The sequence below is a fragment of the Notolepis coatsorum genome (assembly GCF_963971535.1).
Source record: "Notolepis coatsorum genome assembly, chromosome: 5".
NCBI lineage: Eukaryota > Metazoa > Chordata > Actinopteri > Aulopiformes > Paralepididae > Notolepis > Notolepis coatsorum.
In genome coordinates, this window is record NC_140169.1 from 89,685,183 (window position 1) to 89,708,981 (window position 23,799).

At 42.7% G+C, this 23,799-nt stretch overlaps 1 protein-coding gene across 1 annotated transcript in view; it reads right to left on the reverse strand.

Annotated features, from left to right (window-relative positions):
* Window positions 1-7,357: 7,357 nt before the first annotated feature.
* Window positions 7,358-23,799, reverse strand: part of tbc1d32 (TBC1 domain family, member 32) — a 267,311-nt gene continuing 250,869 nt past the window's right edge. Inside the window, exon 34 of the mRNA XM_084314169.1 lies at window positions 7,358-8,345. Within this exon, the coding sequence (XP_084170295.1) occupies window positions 8,223-8,345 (123 nt within the window). The 3' untranslated portion in view covers window positions 7,358-8,222. The remainder of the gene's footprint in view (window positions 8,346-23,799) is intronic.

A 23,799-nucleotide genomic window follows, 5' to 3' on the forward strand; every position in this document is an offset into this window, starting at 1 on the left:
TTCTCCAGCAGTTTTAGCACAACCTCAGCAATCAAGCTAAGGGTTACATCGCATCCCTACCACACAAAAGACACAATGTAGTGCAACAACATGTCTGATAGGAGGATGAAAAAGTCCCAGGGAACCGGGGGGGAAACACAATCCTCCTGCTTTACCCTTAATACGGCCAGTTAAAACAGGAAAACCTGTTAATATGTGAACACACTGTTCATTGTCATCACAGGCTGAGAAAAGAAAATTCTTTACTCATTTGTCACTAAGCATAGCTTCATAGGTTAGTTACCCCTTAGTTGTGAGTACACGGTACATAACAACACACATGATGTTTCTCACACAACAACCAGATCATTTTCACATCTGTAACAACAACCCGATTTGCCCGGAGAAGCTATTTACCAGTGACAAGACAGTTCACACAAAACTCGCGTCGTATCCAAAATGTATTGCAGCAACACACGTTTTCTTACTGCACCTGGTATTCCCAGGTGGTCTCCCATCCAAGTACTAACCAGGGCCGAACCTGCTTAGCTTCCGAGATCGGACGAGATCGGGCGTGTTCAGGTTGGTATGGCGGTAATGGAAAACAGCGTTATTTACAAAACATATAGAAGGTAAAGCCAGAAAGACGCGTATAAGGTCTGGCCAAACCTTGTCCTACCCGGAGCGTAGATCAGCGAAGTGCAGTCTCAAGACACCGTAGAAACACAGCCATCCTGCGTTGTTCGATCTGGGCAGCGTCGCCGCTCTACCCGTCGCAACGGTCCCTTTGTTGACGCAATCCTTGCCGTCCTGGCTCAGGGCAGGATCGACGAACATCCCCTGTCAAAGATGACGTCGTAGTCAAGAGTGTAAAACATGTTATAATCAAAGCACGTTCAACAGAGTAGCATTAAGCTAACGGCCGCTCCAACCGTTGGTCGCTACTGCCCCTGCTCGCGAGACGCCGAGCGAACGGCGCACGCGACCAGAGGTGAGCTCACGGCGGCGCGCGAGTAGCCGGAGCTACCTCGCGCTGGCCTTGTCCGATAGCAGCAAGCTAACGTTTCCTAGTGATCACAACAGGCTAGCGCCGTAGCTAACAGCTGACTGGCTAACAGTAGGCCCAACCTCTGTAGGCCACGCAGTGATCCCAGCAGGCTAACGCCGCAGCTAACAGCTGACTGGCTAACCGTAAGCTAAGCAGCTATCACCTGAACTTGTACACAATGATATAACACTCACCCAGACAGGCCGCCGTTCTGAAACCCTCCTCACTTTTTAAGAGAAAAGAGAAACAAGATGTCAACACAGCTTTACAACGGTGATTTTACCAACACCCGACGGAATCAGCACAATACCAAACTGGCCTGTGTAGCTGACTTGAACATAGATCTTCCGCTATCGAACATCTTATGCACATATCTCCTCGTGAAGGAATACTCTCATTTGGATATGAAAGATGGGGCTTAACACGGGACAGAGAGATACCCACTCGTCCAGAAAACACAGGGATCACCAGTGTTAATGGTCGCGGCCCACTAGTTAAAACTACAATGGTCTTCAGACCAAGGTCTTCTGTCGCCTAGGCGGCTGAACAAAGGACCCTAGCCTGGGGCCGGTTTTCATAAACATTGTCAATTAGCCCCCATAGCACTAACAGACAAGTGAAGCCTGCCAGCAACAGTACTCACCCAACCTGAAACCCACCGCTCCTCACAACAGCGGCGCGTCACACAGTTCAGCTGTGGCCTGAAAGGTTTCACCCCAACCAACACAGCAAGGAACTGCAGTTGAGAAGCATGCAGCGGCGTGCTCCCAATACGAAAACCGGTGGAGGGTTTTAGAATGATCACCATCTTCCAGACACTCCAGTGACGAAGACAACATCGCCGTATTTTCTCGAAAATAGTGAGAGAGAAAATAAAGATATGATGTCAACGTATCTCCTTGTTCTTCCTCTCCTCGTAAACATTGCTTTTCCAGCCAATATTTTTCTCCACGTCAAGTGGGCATATGAGCAACACGTTGCTTGTGATGAAATTTGAGAAGGAGATGAGTGTGTGGCACCATCCCTGCTTATATAGGAAAGCGGATGGGGGTGTGGCCAGATGAATGTGGGCATTAAAGGTACATTTGTGAAATTATTCAGTGTATATATGCTGAAGCGAGATATATGCATGAAACGCTGAGCGTGAGCTAAGTGTGATACAGAACTAGTTTATAGTTATTTTTTCAATACGTTGCTGCGAGCTATTATTTGTCAAAGTTATTGCCACAACCCAGAACCACAGACATCAATCAGAATACTGGCATTTCCATCACACTGTGATTATTTATCAGTGTTTCCCCTACCATTGCCTTGAAGGGCGGCCCGCGTCGCGCGTAACAAGTCTCTCTCTCTGCGCGCAACACGCACACACCGAAACAGCTGCTAACATCAGGTACACAAACGCACAAAAACAACCGGAGGTAATACCTGGTACCAACAAGCTCCCAATGGAAACATCAAATATGAAGTGTTTCGCATTATTTCTTTGCTTGTTCCGGGAAATGCTATTCACAGTATTCATGTATGACAGTATACTGTAGTATGAAAACCGTGGCCAATGAGCTTGTGGCATTGTCATTTTGGTGGTAATGAGAATAGTTTCAATAATTACTTTTTTCACCCTGAATGTACACAGGCAGCTAACTGGATAAACCACGTGAATGAATAAGAGAGGGTAAGTATGCCGAAGGCAGGTATAGAGTAGTGCAGTGGGTCTTCATTTATTTCATGTCAAGGAACTGCTGTGGTTATTTGTAACTAATGTAAGAGATAGGTTCAATTCAGTCTATGTCTGAACATATACATGGAGGCCTAGCCGGAGTTTGTAAAGTAATTTTGATTGCAATGAACCTTTAAGAAGCCGTACCAGGAGTGGGGTCTCAGGCAGCAGCGGAGAGTTAGATTGGAGCCAACTCAATAAAACATGTCCAGAGACACACACACCCTTAGCAACATGATTATGATTGGAGCATTGTTTAACCAGTAGGTTGGTATTATTCTAGGAGGATGGGCATATCTATAAGCATACAAAGGAGCGTTGAGATTCAGTCAGTCTGGGCCGTCTCAGGCTTATTTGTTGTGAAACTTTTGTGAAGCACAAATAAAACTTTTTGCAACAGATTCTGTTTGACCCAAATGTTTTCTTCAAAATAACTTCCAGGAGAAGATTCAGGAGCCTAAGTCAGTTACTAGTTAGTTCAGATCATGTTTTGATTAAACAGACCCCCAAATTGATACGTAATAGTCCATGCACCCCGTTTGATAAGACTGTCCCAGGGACCCCAAATCTGAGGACACATTTGTATACATGTTACATGTGATTTAGTCCAGAAGTCCATAGGTGGCTTTACTGCAGGCAGAGAGAAACCTATGATCAGAACAGTCTTTATTTTCTTAACTTTTTCTCCTCTTTTTTCTATTTTCCTCCCATCCCAATTCCTCTGTGCCAATTCTCCCCTCCCCTGTCTTGAACGTTGCTCGCATATGCCCCCCACTGGCCGGTTGTAGGGAGGATAGAAGCCTTGCATCACGTGTCCCCTCCGATACACGAGGAGGCAGCCTGTCACATATTTTCACCTGCCAGCGCGGACTCTCATTGGCGAGGTGTAACGTGTGGGGGGCTCACACTACCCCCGCCATTTCCTGTCTCTGCTGTGCAGGCGTCCCCAACCGACCTGTAGGAGTCGCTGTCCACAACGTCCAGATTACCACCCATCGACTTCCACCCGCTAACTCTGCCAATTGAGTTAATATGACGGCTGGCCCAAGCCGGAGGCAACGCCGACAGCCAAAGTCGAACCCAGTGTCTCTTGCGTTGGTGACGAGCGCAATGTCCGCTGCGCCACCCAGCCGCCCTGATCAGAACAGTCTTTCTTAAACATTCTGTCAGTGCTCTGACTTATAGTGAAGAAATTATTAATTAAAGATGCTATAGATAACATTTGTATGTATAATAATAAAATACATCGACAGAGGTTTTAGAAAGGTGCAGAATAATACTGTACATAATAGCATTTTTGGCGGGTCCAAATGAATGTTGCTGTTTACATTACATGAATCCCCTCCCTACAATTTCCCCACGTGGAATGCACCCGATTGGATAAATGACATGCTGGTGCTCTTGTGCGATATCTAGTGGCTGAATGTTATCTATAGCACCTTTAAACTATTCCTTTGAGAAGCACTGCTGCTGTGTATGTTCAGGACGCGTGTTGCTTATTGACAGCGGAAGAGTGCAAAAATGCTTCCGCATTCGTCACCGCACGCCAGTACGGTAATGCGCCTTTCCTTTCGCCCCGCTCAGACAAATGCATATGTACATTGCAACACAAAGGCAGCATTTCCGCGTACATTGCAACGAATCACTTGGAGTTTGAAAGTGACCATCTTTAGATAATAAAGTACTCAACCTCTACTGTATTTAACTATGAGTGAACACAACACTCTAACTTACCATCTTTAGATAATAAAGTACTCAACCTCTACTGTCTTTATCTATGAATGAACACAACACACTAACTTACCATCTTTAGATAATAAAGTACTCAACCTCTACTGTATTTAACTATGAGTGAACACAACACTCTAACTTACCATGTTTAGATAATAAAGTACTCAACCTCTACTTGTCTACTGATGTTAGCTCAGTAGTGCTCAATCAATCAATCAATCAATCAATCAATCAATCAATCATGTACCTCGGCGCAGCTGAATAACAGTAGGAGTGATCGCCTGCTGCGTCCATCACGTGTGCGTGATTAATATGAACCAACGCATATGTGATTAATATGAACCAAAGCGTGATTATGAACCAAAGCGTGTTAATATGTGTCGAACCAAGCGGGGATCTCATGCGCGCGCGAGCGCGGCGCGAGCACCTCGCGAGCACGCCGGTGCACCTGGGCGAAGGAAAAGGAAAGGCGCATTACCGTACTGGCGTGCGGTGACGAATGCGGAAGCATTTTTGCACTCTTCCGCTGTCAATAAGCAACACGCGTTCAGGACATGGGCTTAGCTCACAACACTTTCACAACATCCACACTTTTCCCTTAAAGGTGCTATAGATAACATTTGGCCACTAGACATTAACACGTTTCTGGGTAGTTTTTCCTTTTTTTCGATATTTTTATTCATTATTAATATCCATCCAGGGAGCCTGTTGTTACCATAGGGCAGTGGTTCCCAAACTGTGGTGCGCAGCGCCTTCTAGGTGGTGCGTGACATGAAAAGGCTAATGGTGGTAAATAATTTATTTAAATTTTTATTTTTTTAACAATACAATTTCATAAAAATCTTAGTCAAACCTTTAGTATAATGGATATCAAACATGCTGGCAGAGTACATGCATCCATGTTGTCGTGAACATTTTAATTAAATAAAGAAATTCCCTATCCATAGTCGCCATGGGAAGAGATAAAATAAAAAATTTAATCTGTGCACGGAGACCAACAAAAAAAAATTCGAACAGAAACCCATTGGGGGGTGCGTCAGCTAGGTCGGGAAGTGACAGGGGGTGCACGGCCAAAAAAGTTTGGGAACCGCTGCCATAGGGAATAAGTCTGAGGTCACCAAAGTGCAATACTGGCCGCGTCCAGCTAGACGGCGGTATCGAGCACCCTTTGGAACCTTGTATCTTGGCCTGTGCGTATAATGGGTCTGGGTCGTTTTTTTGTGTGTGCTCAAACTGAGCGGTTATACCGGTCGGATTGAGAAGAATCAAATGCTCCCGATGCATGATGTGTGGTGAATTATGTTGGCGACACGATGGACATCAATACTTGGAATCACGATCAGATAATTGGAATATTATTTTTGGGGTACATCCTAGTCAAGGTAAGGGCTATATGATATCAATCTTGCGTTGATCCAAGCATGTCACCTCGATCCGAACGTGTGTGTGTAACGTTAGACCACAACGTATGTCGTTGGTGGCGATCAAAGCATCAAAAAACTACCCCCCCCCCCCTTTCATGCATTCATGATGAAACATAATACCTATGATATAGATTTGATTTGAGAATAGCGGGTCCAGGCAAGAAATGGCAACGGTTATAGTATAATATACGCATAAGGCTATTCCTCAGCATTTCAGGAATTACCCCAGACCGATCTAAAAACATACTTATATTCACGTTATAACGCGCAAATGTATGCATGGGAAAATTATCTCTTTTTTGCATCTTGACCAGAAGAAAGGCACAGTCAAATGACCATAGTATTGTATCCATAGCTATAATATAGAATATAGTTATAGCTCTACAAACAAGGTGATGGACTCCTATCTTTTAAAGCGTGGCAGTGAATAGATGGGGCCCGAAAAAGGCGTGGCACCCAATGTGTTAAAGGTGCACTACGCAGCTTTGGGAGAGACATTTGAAACTCAAGAGATTTGAAAAAAAAAAATGATATGATACGAAACTATGAATACACAAACTGTCCTCAGTGGAAAATTGGCTCCCTGGAAGACTGTTTGAGTAGAGAAATCTGCCTACAACGACAGGGTCCGCAATTCTGTCTACAAGCAATAAAAGAAAGCTTACATTTGGGTTCACGATAAGATACAATCATTCTAAGGATTACATGTATAGTAAATGTGTTTTGTACACCAATTGCAGCTTGTTGGCAATGCGTGGTAGGTGGGCAACAGCCCACACCTAGCAGAGGTGCATGGGGTACCTCTGTGAACAGGCAAGGCTGGTGAAAACGGTCAAGGTTTCTATACCCACAGCAAAGTGGGATAGGGATCAGACTGTCGGTTTCCAACTGGGTGGCTAATAACCACTACGGGATCCTGATTAGATAATGGATTGGGGAACGCTATCGACTGCGTCACCGGTCATTCGGATTGCACAGGTCAATGTACAGTCAGGCCAGGCAGAATAGTTGGCGTTCTGCTTAGAACAACACTGTCCGGCCTGCTGGGACAACATAAATACAGTCGGAGCACACTATAAGCTGAAACCGAATGAGTTAGTAAGTGAGTTTGATTGAACATTTTATTACCAGATTGCAGAATGGGTACAATACAGTACAGCTCAATACACACAATTGTTAAGGGGATGCAGACCAGAGAAAGACGTTCATCTTGTTTACATCAGGGTCCCCCATTTTCAATTCATCATAACATATATGACATACGTGACATACAGATAGACAGTACTGTTACATCTAGTCATTTATGACATACCAGATCTACAAATATACAGTACTGTTTATGAGTACAAAAATAGTCTAAAAAGAGAGTATATACATTTGAGGGGGAAGAAACTGTACATTGGAGGAGGTTGGGTAGGTGGGGTGGGGGGAACTGTACATTGGGGGGTGGTTGGGTAGGCGGGGTGGGGGAACTGTACATTGGAGGGGGTCGGGTTTGGACATTTACAGGGGCCAGTTTCGAATTGCAGTCTCCCGTAGGTGCTCTTTGAGAGCGGTTTTGAAGGTGGCTAGTGATTCACATTCCTTTACAGCTGTGGGTAGGGTGTTCCACATTGATGTGGCATAATTGCAAAACGTGTTTAGTCCCTTGTTTGAGCCGAATCTGGGTTTAACATGATTTGTAGAGCTCCCTCTGGTGTTGTGGTCGTGGTATTCACTGACCTTTGGGAAGTATTTTGACATGTACATGGGTACCTTAGTGGTGTAGTGTATCTTGTAGACCAGGCCCATTGCAAGTTGCTGTACTCTGTTATAGGATTTCTCTTCTAGGGATAGGTGAGATTGCTAGGCAACTTCAGCTAGTGGGGCCGGTCGCCTAGCAACATAGAGCTACATTCCTTAACCACTTATGGATACCCCACATTTAGCATAAAACGCCTGACGATTGCATACCCAAAGTAATTTGCGATTTATTATACTTTACACTTATAGCACATGCATGAGTCTGGTCTCTTTTGAAAGGTAACAATCTGAAGTATCTTACACAATAAAGAAAAATCACTTGAGTGCTAATGGAATAGAGTTAGAGGTTGAAAACCATTTCACTTCACGCCATCTGTGCAGCCTTGTTTATTCACTGTGTCCATGGAAATGATGATGGACGCAGCCATAAAGGTATGGTTACCTTACACAGAAAACATAGTCCTTTTACCTTTCTGATAACTATATCACTATGTTCAGACAAGTTTAACATTTGGTTATTTAATGTTTAATGTTTTCTTCATTTGGTCCATGAGTCTGCAGAGCAGTGGTCAGTCCACTACACCGCTACAGGGTCAGTGATATTCTTCATGTCAGTGAGTATTACGTCACGATAGCTCTGCTCCAGACCCTCCATGTACTCCAGATAGCTGCTGACGCTGAAGCCCTGGATGGGCTCCTCCTAGTGGTGTAAAAGTAGAATAACAAGCTGGTTAGTCTCACCTGCTTGACCCGATTGACTTTGCATTTGTTTGTGGCTAGCTGGAGCTCGTATGAGGAACAGCATGGATTCTGCTTAGAAAATGATTCTACTGATCGACAACATCATCGGGAAGTATGAAATAATGATAGGGTTCCAGAAATCACAATTACCCCTTTACCCTTTAAGCAACGAGTCAGTCAAGTTTCGGGGTAGAAATGAAACCAGCTTCACACAGAAAGAAATTAGGACAACAGGAACCCAGGTCTGATGATACAGGAAGACGCATGCTGTGTATGAAATAACCTGAATTACTGAATCAGTATTCATATGATGATTTAGCAGCAGTACAGTCTTTTCAGTACAGAAGTTCAGTATCTTAACGTTATGGTGGTTTAGTAGCAGTAGTCTTTTCAGTATGGAGGTTCAGTATCCTAACTTTATGATGGTTTAGTAGCAGACGCAGTACAGTCCTTTCAGTACGGGGTTCAAGTTCAAGTTTTGTTTTATTTGTCATATACAGTATAAGGTAAATGTACATTATAGTGAAATGCTTGGTTATGTATGACCCTCCTGAAATTGTGCTTCATACAGTAAAAAAATAACAGGGACTAGTAAACAACAGACAGGGACTAGTAGACAACAAACAGCAACTAGTGAACAACAGACAGCGATTAGTAAACAAAAAACAGGGACTAGTAAACAACAGACAGCGACTAGTAAACATAAGACAGGGACTAATAAACAATATACAGCAACTAGTAAACAACAGACATTTCAACAGTTCATTTCATTTTCATTCAGTCTGGATGTTAATCTAAAAAGATTTTATATGTATTGATTAAAATAGCTTTTACATTCAATCTGTCAAAGTGAGTGGGGAATGCAATTAAATCCGTGAGAATGACCACTGTACAAGACCAACACACCCACAACCTCGGCTGCTACTCTGGGAAGAGAATAGGTAGGGCTGTAGAGCTGTCTTAATAAACACTGACATCTTAATCACTACACAGACACACGCATGCACGCACGCACGCACGCACGCACACATGCATGCACACTAGGGTTGGGTACCGAACTCTGTACTTTTAACACTTACAGCGTCAGCCATTATCTCCATCCTTGTATTCAATGGGCCACGCTTTAAAAGATAGGCATTTTCACTGTGCGTCACAATGTTTGCAGAGCTATATCTATATTCTATATTTCACTCACAGCTCTGCCTGTCATTGTGGTAAAGACATGATCATAATCAGGTTTTCTGGACATCAGTCTCCCGAACACGTAAAACCAAGCCCCGAGTCGACGCTATGGTAACTTTCGTGCACCGCATAATACCTCTCGGAATCCGCGGAGCCATGACGCATTCACCGGTAGGGGTAGGTGCGGAAAAGTTACCATATCTCAGCGTAGGAAGCTTTGATCGACTCGGGCTTGGTTTACTGTGTTCGAGAGACTCATGTGCAGTGTTAGAATTATGTGGGGGCCAATGGGGGCTCAGCCCCCATAGATAGAGTCTGAGCCCCCATAGGCATACACACACATAGTGTGGGGGTCTCTCAAAAAAGTAATATTCCATTTTTCTTTTTTATATATATATTTTTTCAATGTACAAATTAGTATTATTTATGTTACCTAAATAAATTGTTAATAGATAATATTTGTCTTTTCAGTTTTTAAAATAACAGAGTAATTAATGTTGTGGAATAGGCTGCGTTTCACCTCCAAGCCGCTATGCGTCGCCCATGAGCGTGTCTAACGCTACTCCAACCCATTTGGTGAAGAAGAAGCAGCCAGCTTAACGTTATGTAAACAGGAGGCTGCCCAATGTGCCCATGGTCCTCAATGTGTCCTGCAATTGCGACTCAAGTAAAAAGTAAACAGTACACCACATGCCGCCAAAAGAAAATGCTTAACCCGCCACAAGGCTGGACAAGGCTGGACAGCTTCGTCTTCATAAAAAGGCCAGTCATAGACTTTGACTAATGCTATTAGCGCAGCAGCTAGCAGCGCTACTGGTTGACACTGCTAGTAGTGTTAGCCCTGCTCCTGTGCTAGTAGTGTTACCGTGGCTGCCACTTCCAGACCCGAGTCTCCACCTAGACTGCGCTGCTGCTCAACCACCACAATGCTGGGGACCGAGTCAGTGGACCTTTTGGAAAACTAAATACAGCTGGTTATTTCCCATGGAGGCAAATGCTGCTGTTAAGTGCCATACAACTATTTATTTTCCATTCGATTTTTTTGTTAGTTTTTGATTTGACAAATAAATGTTCATTCAAGTTCATAAATTTGGTCTAATTTTTTCAAATTAAATTGTTGTATTATTTGATCAGATGCTAAATGCAAATAAGTACACATGGCATTATATATCAGAGGTGAGTAAGAAAATTAACAAATATTGATGGTTAAGAATGAGACTGAATAATGACATCACACAATAGTCTAATGATTACTGTAACATATTGCAGAATGGGCACAATACAGTACGGCTCAATACACACAATTGTTAAGGGGATGCAGACCAGAGAAAGACGTTTGTCTTGTTTACATCAGGGTCCCCCATTTTCAATTCATAATGACATTTATGACATACACAACATACAGACATACAGATATATATCATGACATTAATGACATACATGATGATGACATACAGATATACAGTACCGTTACATTTGTGACATACAATATATACAAATATACAGTACTGTTAAACAGAGATCCTAACAGATATATATATGTATAAATATATACATACGAGGGGGAGGAAACTGTACATTAGGAGGGGGTGGGAGGGGGGTTTGGACATTTACGGGGGCCAGTTTCATTAGTTTTCATTAGTATTAGACTCTAATCCTAATGAGATATTCCTCTAAATATGACTTCGAAAACGGCAAAAATTTCAGGAAAAAAAGAGTAAACAAAAAGATTCAGGGGGCCCCCATAGCTCTCAGGTGATAACTCGAACCCTGCTCATGTGCATAAAAAGTAGCCAAACGTTACACTATAGAAATTAACTGGATAGGGGGCGGCTGGGTGGCGCAGCGGACATTACGCTCGTCACCAACGCAAGAGACACCGGTCTCGAATCCGGCTGTCAGCGTTGCCTCCGGCTTGGGCCGGCCGTCATACTGACTCAATTGGCAGAGTCAGCGGGAGGGGAGTCGATGGGTGGTAGTCTGGTCGTTGTAAACAGCGACTCCTACAGGTCGGTCAGGGCGCCTGCACAGCAAAGACAGGAAATGGCGGGGGTAGTGTGAGCCTCCCACACGTTACACCTCGCCAATGAGAGTCCGCGCTGGCAGGTGAAAAGAAGTGACTGGCTGCCTCCACATGTATCGGAGGGGACATGTGATGGGCTTCTATCCTCCCTACGACCGGCCAGTGGGGGGCACATGCGAGCAATGATCAGGACAGGGGAGGGAAAATGTTCACAAGAGGAAAATTGGGATGGGAGAAAAATCACAGAAAAAGGAGGAGAAAAAGTAGGTAAAAAAAATTAACTGGATAGTTAATGTAACTTCATTAGGTTGACTTAACTGGAAGGTGTTAAGTGAGGGGGGGGTTACATTGCTTTCTGGGTAAAGTAGTCATTATGCATAGCAAGAGAAATGGCTCTGGTTTCTTTGAGGCAGTGTAGCTCTGGAATAAGTAGTGTGTTATCAGCATGATTCATAAGACATAGATTGAAATATGAGCATGTCCAGAGTTAATTATATTGTTATATTGTTTACACTGCCTATTCAATTTTTACTTCTCCACTGTACTATAATTATGTGACCTTGTGATGTACGTGGGTTGGTCATTATCATTATTATCGTATTTGTAACACCATGTAAACATCAGGTTAGTATATGTAATATTAATTATGTTGTTTGTATGTGGTGTGTGTCATCCTTGTATTTATTCCTTTTTCTTTCTCCCCTTCCCAGATGCCACTCGTCTCACTGATTGGGCTGATTGCCTGAGGAGTGGCACCTGCGGGCAGTCAGCCTTGGGCGAGTGGTTATAGCCTGGCCGGTGACACACATCCGGGTGCCTCATTCTGTCATTTGCCAGTGACCAGAGTGGAGTGAGGTTGCCGGTGTTCAGCCACTATTGTGTTGATGCTATTTTGTCTACTCTTCATGCCATTTACCACTGTGTGTAGGGATGGGAATCGAAAACCGGTTCCCGTTGGGAGCCGGCTCCTAATTATCTGATTCCTGGAATCGCATGCCTCCGTGACTATCGATTCCCTTATCGCTGCCAGGTTTTTCCTACAGTTGCGCATAACGTTAGCGCCACGCATGTAGCCATGGCAGACTATTTGATTCCTAAACACTATGGCGACCGCAGTCTTGCAGCGATTTAGGCCTCAGAGGACAGAGGATTGTCAACAAACCGATGTACTTTCTAAGAGCTATATATATCATTTATAGTATTGCTATCTGTCCATTCTCATTGTCACTTGAGTGCATAAACCGTGCCTTCATAATGGCTTAAAGAAAATAAAAATCCATCGGGTGGTTGTCATTTTATAGCGTAGTGAATAGAAGGTTTATTGCGCTTTTCGTCTAGGCTTTTCTTCAGGAGGCTGCAAAAAAGGCTAAACGTTGGCACCGTTATATCAAACGCCATTTCTGCTGTATATATACGAATGAAATAAAACAAACTGCGTAGCATCCGGACTATTACAGAGCATCTATGGATGAAATGGGGGCGGCGGGGAACGCCGATCAGTATTATTGATTAGTAATAGTGTGCGTTCAGGTAGCCAATGTCAGTAGTCTATCACGTTACAGATACAGCCATAAATAGTCATGGAACAACTGTTTTGGGGCCGTTTTGCATGGTTAATGTTAACAATGACCAGCGGGGGCGCTCTCATACAGCTGGTGACAACGTGCCGAGGTGCCTGCTCTCTGTGCCTGCTCCGCCCTCGACAAAGGGAGAGAGAGGCTGAGAGAGAATGAGAGCGAATGGCCAAAATGCACTGTGTTCTGACCACATGTTTTGGCTCAAATACATAGTATTATATTGTATGCCTCGTTTTATAAAATATCCTTTGAGCGCAAGCGATTGATAACCGTCAACGTTGAAATGGCACAAGCTCTTATTTATTTTTTAAGCGGGCCGCTTTTATTATGAAATTCGTATTATGAAACAGTTAACACCTCGACCATTGTCTTCAACTTAGCTCACTACGATTCAACCTATTGCGTGGCACCACAGAGAGACGTTGTAGTATCGGCGTCTGTGATTTGCCTAAACGTTCGGCTGAGTCTGCAGCAGCCGTAGTGGACGCGTCTCTACATTTCGTAGCCGCATTTCTGCAGACCCCTCTCTGATTGGTTGAACTCCATTTCTGTAGACCCCTCTCTGATTGGTTTAGCTCGTCACGCAGTAAAAGGCGGATGTAATGTTATCATATCAATCGCGTATAACGTTATTTCGCGTGACTTCGCGGTTTATTCATAACGTTATGCACATTTCACAACACAGCCAGCTGTCAGAAACTGTACATTGTAACGTTATGTTATTTCGCGGCCTGCCCATTTGATGTTCCCAAATCATATTCAGAAAGTATCACAGAGACTTCTATTAACCAAGGAATTAGTTATTATTAGTAAGACACAACATTTCCGTAGCAATTGACCACCAGACTCTTTCTCTTAAGGCATTAACTGGGTTAATTAATATAAATGTTATATTGTAGCTGTCTAGTTACACATTGGTTCCGAAACATGTATGTTCCAGTTAAAGGTATATATTTTTTAATGATTCGTTATGGCGTAATCAATACTTCCATGCGTATAAATTGCGTTCGCGACCTCCATGTTTTGGAGCTATTCATCAGAAAACTCGGATCCGGGATTCGGCTCCCATCCGTCGGGCAAGAACTGTGGGTTTTCAGCCTCTCTCTCTGGAGCTTAACGGAGTTTTGACTCCTGGCTAGAGGAGCTTGTCACGGCTCATGCGCATGCGCGCGCTCGGCCAATCAGAGAGGGGTCTGCAGAAATGGGCTCAACCAATCAGAGAGGGGTCTGCAGAAATGCGGCTACGAAATGTAGAGACGCGTAGTGGACGGGGACGGCCGAGTTAGACAGATAATATCATTAGAATATTATTCTTTTGGTAACGTTTTATTTCTGACTACAGTACAGTATGTATTACTATCTATTACTACCTACTATGGGCCAGCCGTGTATAGGTGTAACAGAGTTATAATAGTTCAATGGTTGTGATGGCGGAGTTAGCGACGTGTCAGGTTCCTTACTGTATATTTGCATATCGTTTTATTTACTACTACCTACTATGCTGCTATGTCTATACTACTATCTACTACTACTTTGTATCACAAACAGTACTGTATTTGCAAAACTGATATGTCATAAATGTATAGATGTAGCAGTACTGTCTACCTGTATGTCATGTATGTCATTATGAATTGAAAATGGGGGACCCTGATGTAAACAAGACGAAAGTAAAAATAAAACGTTCAAACTTCCAACTTGTGTATTGTTTTCATAAAAAATCGACTAAGATTGTACTCTTGTATTTTGCACTGGACAGTATGTCACAGGTGAGCTTGCTAGCCATTTGATTGTTAACGTGATACTCTGCAGTGCAGGTGAATAAAGTAGAAGCACTTCTTATAGTATACAATAGGGGAAATAAGCTACACCATCAGGCCAGTTTAACTGTATAGAGGGGCATTTATTGTACTGAAATAGCTCAACATTCAGACAAAGTCACAGAAGATTACAGACTGTATTAAGCCCAAACTGAGTAAAAGATCATCGAAGCCTAAACAAACGCCCTTGTAGTGGATAGACTATATATCAACAACCAACTGTTTAGGGACTCCAGTATCACTCCCTGGTTATTCTGAAACCCATTGAGACTATTGCTTTATGGTCGGTAGGCCTACTGACACTTCCTGTATTAAGCTAGGCTTGCATAAGGGTTTTGGTTATAGCTCATATCAATGTGTGTAGTCTGAGAAATAAGTGCTATGAAATTGAATGTATGGTCAAAGCTAACTGGATTAATATCCTTGCCATCTCTGAAACGCACCATGATGATTCCTTCTCTGATTCTGCTGTAACTATAGAAGGGTTTAATATTTTTTAGAAAAGATAGAAACAGGTTTTGCATTTGGCATTTCATCTACATGTATTGATCATATTTATACAAACGTGCCAGGCCAATGCTCAAAGGCAGTCTCTGTTCCTGTAGGTTTCAGTGACCACAACATCATAGCAGTCTCCAGAATGACGAAGGTCCGAAAAGCCAAAGCAAAAATTATTGTCTCACAGGTTTTATTAATGAAATGTCGGGTATAAACTCTTCCTCCCCATGCATTTGAAAGACTGTGCCATCTGATTAGCACTACACTCAGTAGTACTAAAGTTGATGGATCCAAAACCATGTCTCGCACAAGGTTTACAGAAGCATGCGCATCCAAACGATAAATACTAGGTGCTGGACAGAAGAGCACCCTTCCTCACACTAGAACATGCTCCCATGTTATTACTTTGCTTGAGTTGTGTGACGTTCCAAATTGAAATGAATAATAAAACAAATGGCTGCAACCATGTCCATGTCCAGACCTCTTACTTACAAAATCAGGTGTAACAAATGTGTGCAAATGCAGTATCACATTAATAACTGTCCTTTATGACATAAGCATTTATCACTGTATTATACTACAACTCTATACATACATCTGAGTAGTAATTAGCACTATTACTCAGTAGTACTAATTTATATATTTTACACAGAGTTTAATCACCTGTTCATTGTATATCACTATTGCACTTTACTGTTACATTTGCACTGTGGTTGGATGTCAAACTTCTTTAGGTTGTGTGTTGGAGGACATGGTGATTTGAGAGGACCGTGTTTTGAATATGGTGTAATACTTGCTTATAAACACACAATACGTTAATGCACAACAGACGAGAGAGAGCTTGACATGCATTGCTGTGGCAGAGGCTGGTGTTGTGCTTGTCGTCTTTCCTGTGACAAAATGGCATCCAAGGTAATAAAAAAAGTCAACCAATGAACTAGATTCTTGTACTGGATCTCCTCTCTGGTAAACAAGAATACCCTGAAGACTCTGGCAGGAGCACTCATTCAAGGGTACTACGACTATGCTTGCACCTCATGGTACCAAAGCACCTCAAAGGCGCTAAAAACAAGATTACAAACATCACAAAACAAACTGGTCAAACTTCTACTTGACCTTACCCCTAGAACCCACCTCACCCCTGCCCACTTTGACAACCTAGGATGGCTTAGAGTAGACGACAGAGTTTTTTTATCCAAAGTGCTTTACAACTTAATGTACATTAAACTTGAAAACAAGTTTTCATTCAGTCTGTCTCGTCTCTCCCTCCATCCCAACAGGGGGGTAGTAGAGTGACTATACTGTGTATGTACTGTAGGTGTGACATTGGAATGCGGCGAAACCCCCACACACACAAACACACCATTGAAATGCTAATTGTTGGCGCAGCAGAACTGGAACACACTGATGCTTTTTTGGCTATGTCTCTCTCATTCATTCAAATCCTTAAGCTACTATCTATCCATGGGGCTGATTTGACTGTGAACTTTTTTAAAGGAGCATGTTTATCTGCTACACTCATGTACCTCAATTCCATTACCCCAAGGTTGAGAAGAAACCACAGTACGGGGAGATTGATTGATTGATTGAACATTTTATTAACAGATTGCAGAATGGGTACAGTACAGTACAGCTCAATACATACAATTGTTAAGGGGATGCAGACCAGAGAAAGACTTTCGTCTTGTTTACATCAGGGTCCCCCATTTTCAATTCATCATAACATATATGACATACATGACATACAGATAGACAGTACTGCTACATCTATGACATACCATATTTGCAAATACAGTACTGTTTGTGATACGAAAAGAGTCCAGAAAAGAGAGTATATACATTTGACATAGAAACTGTACATTGGAGGAGGTTGGGGGGGGGGGGGGTGGGGGTTGGGTAGGAGGAGTGGGTGGGGGACACTGTACAACTGAACAAGCAAAACTGTACATTGGAATATTGACTCCCTCCCCGCAGAACTCCGCACCGCCCCAACTCTGGACTCATTTAAAAAACTGCTCAAAACCCACCTCTTCAACTTGGCCTTCAACCCCTAACTTTCTCACTTTATATGTATATGTTGTGTCTGTCCACTATGTTTGTTAATTTGTCATCCCCCCCCCCCCGTATGTAAAGCGACCTTGGGTCCTCTGAAAGGCGCTATATAAAACGAAGTTATTATTATTATACTTGGTCATTTACTGTACATTGGGGGGGGGGTTGTGTTAGGACATTTACAGGGGCCAGTTTAGAATTGCAGTCTCCCGTAGGTGTTTTTTGAGTGTTTTTGAAAGTGGGAAGTATTTTGACATGTACATGGGTACCTTTGTCGTGTAGTGTATCTTGTAGACCAGGCCCATTGCAAGTTGCGTCTACTCTAAGCCATCCTAGTAGGGGTGGACGGTATAAACGGTATACGGTATAAACGGTATTAATTTGCTCTACGGTATGGATTTTGACTATACCGTGTACCTACCGGTAGAGTAGCTCTAAAATAGCAATGACGTCATGTAACCACAGCGCGACTATTTCAATCGCATTTGCCCCTAAAAATACATAGAATTAGTCATAGATAATAGATATGTGCAAACTGGAAAAAGTTATTTTGGAGGCTTCGCGCAGTGGGCGTGTCAACACGCAATTGTCATTTCATAATAAACACATATCACCGCGGCGCACAGCAAGTTTCAATTTCAGTTCCTGGCATTTTTAACCAGTGGAGAAAGGTAAGAGATGTCCCTATCGTTTTTCTTATATGAATTATTCTACGTTAATAAAACATACCTGGTGATCAACTACAGTTTGCTGTAAACATTATGATATGCGTGTAGTGTTATGATAACGACGGCTGCAGCGGGAGCCGGGAGGACTGCGGCAGCAGTGGATTTGCGAATAGCATGCAGCTGCAGAGCCGCAGAGCCAGCGGCGCTTTCAGGTCAGGTCCGCTCAACAGCGCCCCCCCACCCAACGGCTGAAAGCTGTGACCAGACCTGAAAGCGCCGCTGGCTCTGCGGCTCTGCAGCTACATAATGCTTCTAGCAAAATCCAGCATCCAGCCCGGCTGTTTGCAATGGGAGCAGCACGGACTCGGGACTTATTTTATTTGGAATATAATGACTTTATACGCAAAAGTAGCCTAGTTTTAAGTTAAAATATTATAAATCTACATGCCTTGAGGATGTCATTCTTTATATAGCCTGCCTATCAGGCAAAAAAAATGATTCTAACGGAAACACTGATACCGTGATATATACCGTTAACGTCTATGCTTCAAATTATACCGTGATATACATTTTAGACCATACCGTCCACCCCTACATCCTAGGTTGTCAAAGTGGGCAGGGGTGAGGTGGGTTCTAGGAGTAAGGTCAAGCAGTAGTCTGACCAGATTGTTTTGAGATGTTTGTAATTTTGTTTTTAGCGCATTTGAGGTGCTTTGGTACCATGAGGTGCATGCATAGTCGTAGTACCCTTGAATGAGTGCTCCTGCCAGAGTCTTCAGGGTATTCTTGTTTACCAGAGACGAGATCCGGTACAAGAATCTAGTTCGTTGGTTGACTTTTTTTATTACATTGGATGCCATTTTGTCACAGGAAAGATTTGCCTGTAGGATGGAACCCAGGTAGGTAATATCTTCTTTCCTTGTGACCATATTGTCACCCACTGTAACTGAGAAGCCGTCGGTCTTGCTGAGTTTGTTATTTGAACCGAAGAGAATGGACTCTGTTTTGCCCATGTGTAATGATAGTTTGTTATCAGCGAGCCATATGCAGATTTTGCCTAGTTCTGAGCTGAGGGTTTTTTCAACCTGTAACTTGTTCTTCTAAAGTGTGAGGGACCAACTCATCAAAAGATGTGCTAATAAACGATAAGTACTGTCCTCATGCCAATATGTGGGTGGTATTCCAACATGCCTATTTCACCTGGCACCCTAGAAACACCACTGTGCAATTTTTAATCAACACAGTTCTATTTAGCTATTAATGGATTTGATCAAGGCAGGAGTTTAGTCAGTTTCAGTCAAGGTCATTCGTACTTCTCATCACAGTTAGGACAGTCGAAACCCGATCAATCTTTCGCCGTCGACTAAAAACACACTTCAATCAATATCTGAAATAAATATTAAATAAAAAGCCGGTCCTTGCAAGGGTTCCGGTGGGTCGCTATAGCAAAATCAGGAATAGTTGACCTTCACCATAAGAATGACTATTCTGACACAGGTTCCCCTCAACTACAGTATAGACTGTTAATAGATGACGGGACCTAAGATGGGTTTACACACTGTACCAGGAGAACTGTAGACCAGGAGTTGTGTTACAAGAGAAGTGATTCAAAACTAAAACTTTGTTTGTAATGACAGCTTCAAGGATGCTTTCTGTATGATCACCCGCAGTATTCAGGTGTGATTTTGGCCCATCAGTATCCTTCTGACTCCCTGATCAGAAATGTTGCGAGGAGCACCAGTGCATGGCCGGTTGATGATGGAGTGATGTTGCTTCCACTTATGGATAATGCCCCCAATGGTGCTTACTGGAAGATTCTGAAGTTGTGAAATACGTCTTTAGCCAATTCTATTTTCATGATTTGCAACAATCTGTTTGTGAAGGTCTTGAGAGGCTAGCCCTTTGCTTTTACCCATCAGTTAATGTTTCTTGTGTGGCACCTTGGTAACAAACAAATTTTTTTTTATAGCCCATTAATATATTCTAACCCAGTTGACATTATTAGCACAGATAGGAGGTAGAGTTGCCTCCTAATTCGTTTTGGTTTTCAGCTAGTTCCTTGCCTTTCCTTGCTGTGGTGTACTGCTTTTTCTTAGTGTGTCCAATACTTTTTTCCTGTTTCATTCCACTTGATTACATATAACTTTATTTACATATGGACTTTAATGTTTAGATTTCTTGAGTTAATACAAACGTCTGGTGCAAATTTCGCTTGAATACGCTAATTGGAAATACATTTACTGAACAATACTTATTTCCCCCATTGTACACTATAAGAAGTGCTTCTACTTTATTCACCTGCACTGCAGAGTATCACGTTAACAATCAAATGGCTAGCAAGCTCACCTGTGACATACTGTACAGTGCAAAATACAAGAGTACAATCTTAGTCAACTTTTATGAAAACAATACACAAGTTGGAACAGTTTGAACGTTTTATTAGTTTATTTACTGTCTTTCGAGTTTCAATGCATAATCCAGACAGTTGCATTCCAGATGAAAAACATAACGTTACTGAAATTAATAAGGAATGCAATGTTCGCTAGCTTACCAACGTATTTCATTCCCTGTAGCTGAGTACTGAGGCGGAAGTGACAATCTTTCAAAGTAAAAGAAAACTGCTTTTTGCGCGACGGATAAATGCAATTTCACGGAGAGAATATGTCTGGTGGCCATATAATACTGTATTATAGCTTACTTGAATGAACAATCTCCCTCCCCACTTCACCAGCGTATTTTAAATTCACAATAAAGTCTCTCTCAGTCTCACGCCGTCCCAACGTTGACAGTGGCTTGTGTTATCGATACAAAGGCACAGTGATGAATGAGGAAGTCAATACTCAATAGACCGCCGCCGGTCGACTGTGGCCCTCCTGGTGGCATAAAACAGAACAGCAGCCTGGGTTCCTAATTAATTAAAACGACGTGATATAACCGTGCGCGCGTCGCGGCAAAGTGTCCATGAAACTAAAGGCTTCATCTGTAGGTTATAAAACAATGTCCAATCCAGCTGTAATTTGGGGTAATATTATCATACCGTCAGGCCATGTGATCGCCGGCAGCATTTCCTCACCAGTCATCGGATTCTGGTAGATCGATATGTACATTGGCTAATCATAAATCCCATTATTCCACGCTGAAAAATACGTTCGGCAAGCTGATCAAAGATGGAGGGTCTTCGTTTGGAATCGAGGCTCTATGATCCGCCCACTGTAAAAGATTTTTTTTTTAAATCCCCATAATGATACTGCAGTGGAGCGATGGCGCCCCTAAGCGGATCTGGCCGGTACTGCATGTTTCGAAAATCAAATATGTGGAAAGATCCTGCAAGTGGATCGGGGACCTAATAAGCATTATAAATATGGAATAAAACAATAACAACTCGTCACGAGTATACTCGTGGCTCTGGACCACAACGCATGGAATCGAAACACGTATATACTCGTGAACGGACGCCATAGTGTTAAGGGCTCGAAATTGCCTGGGTTTTGGTCATATGCTCCCGAAATGCTCCCGCTGTTTGGCTGCTTCTATGTGCAGTGAAAACTAATCCAATGCTTTAGAACCTAGTCATTGATTTAGTTCAGGGTAAGCTAAGATTAGCCGCGGAGCTAGCGCTAGCTAACGCTAGCTAATCAAGCTCACAGAGAGAGATAAACAGCTGACAGCAGGTAGTACAGGTACAAATACAATAAAAAAGGGGTGGGGGCTGTTTTTGTAAACCTTGTACTCTTTAGTTCACATATAATAAGAGACGGAGAGCGTGCGATGATCACGTTGACTGTTGTTACTAGTCGGTAAGCCAGGAAGTACAGTGCAACATACAAACATGTCCCTGTAGCAACACAAGCCAATACCTTTACAGGACAGGGGCCCGGGAGGGAGCTCTGTTTGTGTGTGTGTGTGTGTGTGTGTGTGTGTGTGTGTGTGTGTGTGTGTGTGTGTGTGTGTGTGTGTGTGTGTGTGTGTGAGTGTGTGTGTGTGTCTCTGAAAGAGACAGAGAAGTCAGAGGAATAACGACCTGTTGAATGCAACTACGGTTCAATAGATTAAATTAGTTTAAGATATTGAACTGTAGTTACATTCAATAGGTTGTTATTCAATAGATTAAATTAGTTTAAGAATAAAAAAATAAATACATTTTAAGAGAATCTCAAATACATTATTTATTTAAGTGTAGGCTATAGTTAATGTTTAATTTTTTACAGTTTTTGTATTTTCTGACATGGGGCTCAACAATAAATGACGATCAGAAATGTCAAGTTGCATGTTGTTATTCTAACCAGCTTAGTTCTGTTGCATTTCCAATGTATTTATTTAAAGTATCATTGATCAGGAATCGATAAGGGAATCGATAAGCAGAATCGAATCGATAAGCAGAATCGATACTGGAATCGTATCGATAAAATCCTATCAATCCCCATCCCTAACTGTGTGGGCAATCATATATTGTGTTGGCTTATCGGATTCCCTATTTTGGTGGGATTATATATATTGTGTTGCCCCCCCCCCCCCCCCCGTGCCATTCACCACTGTGTGTGGGCAATTGTAGTAAGTAGCTATACTGTTGGCCTCTGGGCCTACTGCCACTGTGTGTGGTAATACTTGTGTTCCGTTTTATTATATTACCTGTTTGTTCTCCCCTACCCCTTCTCCCTGTATTAAATATTGTTGTGGGTTTAATTCCCCTTCTTATTATTTAAAATAAATACCTATTTACTTTTGAAAACGTATTCTTTCTTGCCTGCCAGGACCTGTGCTTACAGCACACACTGGACAGGCTGGCTTCACAACAGCCCGCTCCAGCTATAATTTGTTTGGTCGTCAGACCTTTGACTGTGACAGACCTGTACCCAGGGTGCGATCCACGGGGGGAGCTGGGTCAGCCATGGCTCCCTTAGATCAGACATCAGCTCCCCTGAAAACATGATTTGTGAATCTTTGGGGGGTCTCTAAATTACTGAAAATAAATGCTACTTTTGCCATGCATTTCTCATTTTTCTGTAATTTTCAGTATCATCATCGTGTATAATAATAAACTTATGCTATTTTGGATGTATGATTAATGATTTGTGCACTAATTCACACACGTAATATGGCAACATGCATGCTATTCTTGCAATTACCATTTGGAGCGCGGCGGCACTGCAGCCTGCACGCACGGCACAAATCAAACTTGACCCACGTTGTAACCTGTGGCTGTGACTTGTTGACAGTGATCGTTTTGACAGGTAAATAAGGTCACTCAGAATGGATAATGTCTAAACGAAAATGAAATAAGTAAGCCTAACCAATTTTGGTTTCACGAAGACAGTGAAGCAGTCAATCGACTTGACAGAGCAGCAGGAGGCGGGATCATCTACAGGCGACGCCGTTACAATTACACCTGCTGCTGGTGCTGCTCCGGTGGGGACTATTATTGACAACGCCCGGTGACCGTGCCGGCGCCTGCGATTGTATCAGAACACAGGATAGGATACTGTAGACAGTGTTGGATGATGATCTATCATCTATCTAACTAAATGGATACTTTTTTTTATCATGGAATGTGCTGTGGAAGCCCAGACCGTCCAGACGGCCGGACCTCAACAAGTGA